At 35.7% G+C, this 5329-nt stretch overlaps 1 protein-coding gene across 1 annotated transcript; it reads right to left on the reverse strand.

Annotated features, from left to right (window-relative positions):
* Positions 1-531: 531 nt before the first annotated feature.
* LOC114718420 (pollen receptor-like kinase 1) lies at positions 532-5109 on the reverse strand. Its single transcript, XM_028903722.1, is given in 4 exon segments — positions 532-1109; positions 1189-1638; positions 1641-1805; positions 4452-5109. Coding segments are annotated over 4 exon segments (1851 nt in total).
* Between the last annotated feature and the right edge of the window lie 220 nt (positions 5110-5329).

Here is a 5329-nt window from a genome sequence, read left to right on the forward strand (position 1 = left end):
ATTATGATATCACTAGTATACATAAGTTTCAATTAGCACATTTTGACATACATAATATCTTTTCCTACAAATATGGTATAATTTTCACCCAATATTAGCATGCAAAAGAAAGAGATCTTAATTCATGATAACAATTTAGGAAATGAGCATCACCAATATAGTTAGTATTGGTAAATAGATTGTGTAGTTGCAAATTTACAAAAGCATTTAGTGTGATAACTTCACGATACGTAGATTTCAGTTAGGTAGTGTCATTAGATAAAATGCAATCAATAGCAAAGAGATATGAATCAAAACAAATCAAAGAAGACAATCAGCTTTGTCCTTTTTAAAAATGTTTTCTTAGAAAAAAATGAAAAGATCAAACCTATATGTTAAGAATTAATGCCTTAGTGGGTGGGCTAAACCCTAGAAATTCAATTTCTCCCACATGGTTACAGTGAAAAAATCAAAGGGAAAAAGCTTTTGAAGGCTTCCCAAATGTTATATGGTTCACCAAGTAAGAGACGACTAGTTTAGTTGTTTGTCATCTTAGTCGGTCTCCTTGACCGAATGAATTTTCTCAATAGCTTCTTTAAGATCTAATCTCTTGTCGACATCCCCTTCACAACAATCCAAAGCAATCTTTAATAGTTTGGCCATTTGGACTTGACTGGCTGAGGTGTCTCCCATTTCTCTGTCAAACACCTCACTATTCCACTCTTCTGGGACAACAGAATGCACCCAATTAGCCAAGCCCACTTCACTTCCTTTGCCTTGTTGTAGAAAGCTGGAAGGGAACTTGCCAGTTAAAAGCTCAAGAATGAGTATTCCAAGACTCCATACATCAGTTTTCTTAGTGACCCTCCCATTTTGGAGATACTCTGGAGATTTGTATATCACCATGGTGTCCTGAGCAAGCTCCTGGTTTATCACAGGGACCAACCCATAGTCATTAAGCAGGGGCTCAAAGGATTCCCCCAGGAGCACGTTTGAGGATTTTAAATGGCCGTGGGGTGCTATCAGGCTTGGCATCTCCTTGTACAGATATTCTAGACCTTTTGATATGCCCTTAACGATCTTTAACCTTGTTGGCCAGTCTAAGCATGGTTGCCCTAGCCCTTGGTGTCCTGATCAAACAAAGAAGTCATACGATTAATCACATACACATGCACGCGCCCACACAGAGACACACCCACACAAACATACCATGGAGGCGAACGGCCAAGCTGCCATGCTTGACATAGTCAGTAACCAAAAGCTTCTCCTCCTTTCGATAATAGTAAGCCACCAGAGGGAGCAAGTTAGGATGCGATAGCCTTCCAATCCTTCTCATGTGCTCGTGGAACTCATCCCTTCCCACATTGTTCATTTGCTTGAATCTCTTGACCACAATCATTGCACCACTAGACAAAGCAGCTTTATAGGAGGAACTGAAGCAACCACTCCCTAATACCTCTGCTGATGCTTTCAACAATTCCTGTAAATCAAACCTCTCTCTATCGTCTCTCACAAACGACAACTTCAGGTTATCTGCTGCTCTTTTGCCAGACCTAGTAGAGGCTTGTGATGATACTGAGTGATGACTACTCCCATCGTCTACTTCATTGCTTCCTGCTTTGTTTTGAGAGCCTGATGTTGTTGGATTCTCCACTGTCCCTCTTGCTTTGTTTTTCTTCCAAGGACCATCAACATTACTCCTATTATCACAATCACTGCCACTCCTACGACTATGGCTACCACCACAATGCTCCCGATTGAGGCGCCTTGCTTTGAGCTGGACGATTTGCATGCACCCAATGGGGCTCCACATAGCCCCTCATTACCTGTTTATTTTTGCCACATGCAGTCTCGTAAATTTTAATTCATCTTCACCGTACAGTAAATTTGTTATGTTTAACTACTATTCATATGTGGGAATCCCCCCTAAACAACCCCGTCATAGTACAAGCATGTAATACTCAGTTTTCATCCCCGCTTAGGACCAAATCCTTAGAAAACTTAATATTACGGATGGGGATACTTTAAGCTGGGCTACCTCTCAGTTTTTGTCGGGGCTGGGGGTTGGGGAATGGGGGCTGGGCTACCGCTCAAGTGATATATATATATATAGTGCAAGCGTTAATGTCTTTGGAGTTCTTTTTTCACTTCTGTGGATTAAGAAGTCTTTAATTAATAAGGTGATTGGATAATTTAATATGTACTTTACTAAAAGGCATTGATAATAATAATGATAAGGCAATATTAATGAGGTCTTTTTATCAATATCAATTGCATCATTCACAAAATTTGTGTCATTTGATTGACCACTGTTTGGGATATAATGCTAATGGAAAGGAATATGTTATATATAACTACGTCTTTCCAATTTTTAACTAGTGGGCTGATTTAAATAGATGATAATGAATAAACTCTTTTTGTTTTATGGTTTTTCATCTTACATGATAAGCTAGTAAGAACATCCTCCCAAATAAATGATGGTGATGATTTTATTATTAAAATTATTTAAAATATCTATGACTTTTTTTCGATAAGAAAATATCTATGACTTTTTGGGCACTATCTAAAATACTTGCTACTAGATATTAAATAATTAAAATATTCATCAAAAGACAAAAAATAAATAATAACGTTAAGGTGAAAGGACACAATGCAAGGAAAGGAGAATAGGGGACTAATGTTTTATTTATTTCAAAATAATTTATCTTAACCTCTCGATTTATAAGGAGGTGGGAAAAATCTCTAAATAAGTATACTCCTCCGATCCTTAATATAAGACCTATTTAACTAATTTGATTATATTAAGGAAGTTAGGTAAGTTAGTTAATTATAAGAAATATGACATGTTTTTCCTAAAATACTATAATCATTTTTCTTAATATCTTCTCTCTTTCTTCTATTTGATTATGTTGGAGAGTATCCATAAGAGTAATTTAAAAAAATTGATAAATATAAAAAAATAGGTCTTATATTTAGGAATAAAACTAACTTAACAATTAGGTCCTATATTAAGGACCGGAGGAGTAGCTTAAGCCTTTTAACCATTTCACTTCCTTGGATTTCATTGTAGAAAAAGTCCCTAATTACTGCATAATAGTTATTTGTTTATTTTTTATATTATGGTACATTGGTACAAATAGATTTTCTCTTTCTTTAATTTCTGGTTCCTCCGTGGGGAAAAAACTAAAGGCATCTTTACTGAAGGCTCAGTGACTTGCAAAGATCATTTCTTCTTTTATTGACAAATTAATTTAAAACATTTATTTCTTTAAACAAGTTTAGCTGTATGTCTAAAAAAATGTTTATTTGTTCAACAATACATTGAAACAAATGAAAGTATTTTGATTTGACACCTTTATAACTAATTAAATTTCAAATAACGTCAGATACGTTTTAGTTATTGGAAATGCTTAATTATATTTTCTAACTTGATATTTTTAATATGCACAAATATCCATAACACTTAAATGATTCAACTTCAGCCTATCTAACATAACATTATAAGGTCTATTATAAAAAAAACTCAAGAAGAGCTAATTTCTCCTAGTACGTATGGCTTTGATTTTTTTTTTTTTCTTCTGAATTTTTCTCATATATTTTCCATTTGGAAAAGAGATAATGTTATCTAATTTGTTTTATTTTTGAATATATATATATATATATATATCATATCGTTAAATACATTGATCCCTTCAATCCTTTTCATAAAATCCTTTTAATTGAGTTACATATAGTTTAAAAAAGAGTTAAAATTGGTTAAAAGCAATAGATATGCAAAACTTGAATCTTTTTTTTTTTAAAGTATGTCCTTATCTACCAAGAGAAAAGATAAGAAAAAAAATACTAGCAATAAGATAAAAAATAAGAGGAAATATAGTATAAGAAAAAGATAATATATAAGAGATAATAAAAGAATATTTAGGAGCTAAATTGTATGATCTTATAAAATGGACCAGATCAATTCAAATTTTGGGGTTTTATAAAAGAAAAACATAAAGGACTATTGTCTTTACAAAACAGAAAAAAAAAACACACCACGTGCGAAAACTACTTGTATTAGAAATCAATTACTTATATTTGAAATACAATTTGAAAAGTTACATAACCATGTGTTAGAATTCTTTATTCAAGGACAACACAAATAAATGAGAGGGATAAAAAAAAAACACACACACACACACACACAACTAGTTATCAGGAGGATGCAAGTGCTATTCACGGGGAAAATGAGCAAGGATGACATCAAGAAATAAATTTCTCTTGTACGGAAAAAGGGAAATCAAAGAAGAGAAAAAGAAAACCCACAAGTAGACTCTGCAGAAATACAAAAAACAGGCTATGTCTACATCTCGAGCATGTGGATCAATGCCATCGTATAGTTAAATCGACACTATATAATTAACCTCACCTCTTCTAATATAGAAGACGATCGAATTGAGATATCTTAATAAAATGAATGTGAGGTGTCTTACCAGAAAAAGAAGAGGCTGGCATTTTACTGAGGCTGATTGGAATTGCACCCTCCAACTGATTGTTAGCTATGTTAAATGAGCTTAAGGTAGGTTGATTAAAGTCTGGAATGTGGCCTTGGAACTTGTTGTTCTCGAGCCTCAACTCCCTAAGCTTAGGTAATAAAGACAGTGAAATTGGGATAGGACCAGTAAACTGATTGTTTGACAAATGAATTTTCTTGAGCCACACCATACGTTGAAAGGCATCATCAGGAATGATGCCTGAAAACTTGTTATCGGAAAGGTAGAGGGTCTTGAGGGCAACAAGCTTGTGGAATTCAGGCCAAGAGGTGGAATCAAAATCGTTGCCCATTAGGCTTATGGTTCGGAGATCTGGGAGGCCTCGAAGGGGTTCCACATTGATGACCCCCTTGAGCCCCATTTTCTCAAGTTTCAAACCCCAAACTTTGCCGTCGGCACAAAGAAGGCCAACCCAATTGGCTTTGGCACCAACACAAGGAGGGGAGGATTGGTTCCAACTGGATAGTGCATTGTTGTTCTCTAGGGAGTCCCTAAACTTGAGGAGCCCTTCCGAGACAGAATCCCCAGAGGAAGAGGGAACAACATATACAAGAAGAAGGAATAGAATTATCGGCAACCAAGGATAACGAAGTGCCATTGTTAAGGGTTGGCGCACACACGCCCTAGGGAGCAGCGTGCGCACCCTCAACCTCAAGAAAGGGCCTGATTTGCAATACAAAACAGGTGCTGCAGGGGGGTGAAGAGGCCTTGGATAGAGTGCAAAGGAATTTTGATAAGATTCGAGCACCAGGAGGAGGAACACGAGGAAGATGAGGAGCAACTAAGAATAGGAAAAGGAGGCCGGCAGAATTCCTAAC

The sequence above is a fragment of the Neltuma alba genome, unplaced genomic scaffold (genome assembly GCF_004799145.2).
Source record: "Neltuma alba isolate B1F8T4 unplaced genomic scaffold, ASM479914v2 tig00002165_pilon, whole genome shotgun sequence".
Classification (NCBI taxonomy): domain Eukaryota; kingdom Viridiplantae; phylum Streptophyta; class Magnoliopsida; order Fabales; family Fabaceae; genus Neltuma; species Neltuma alba.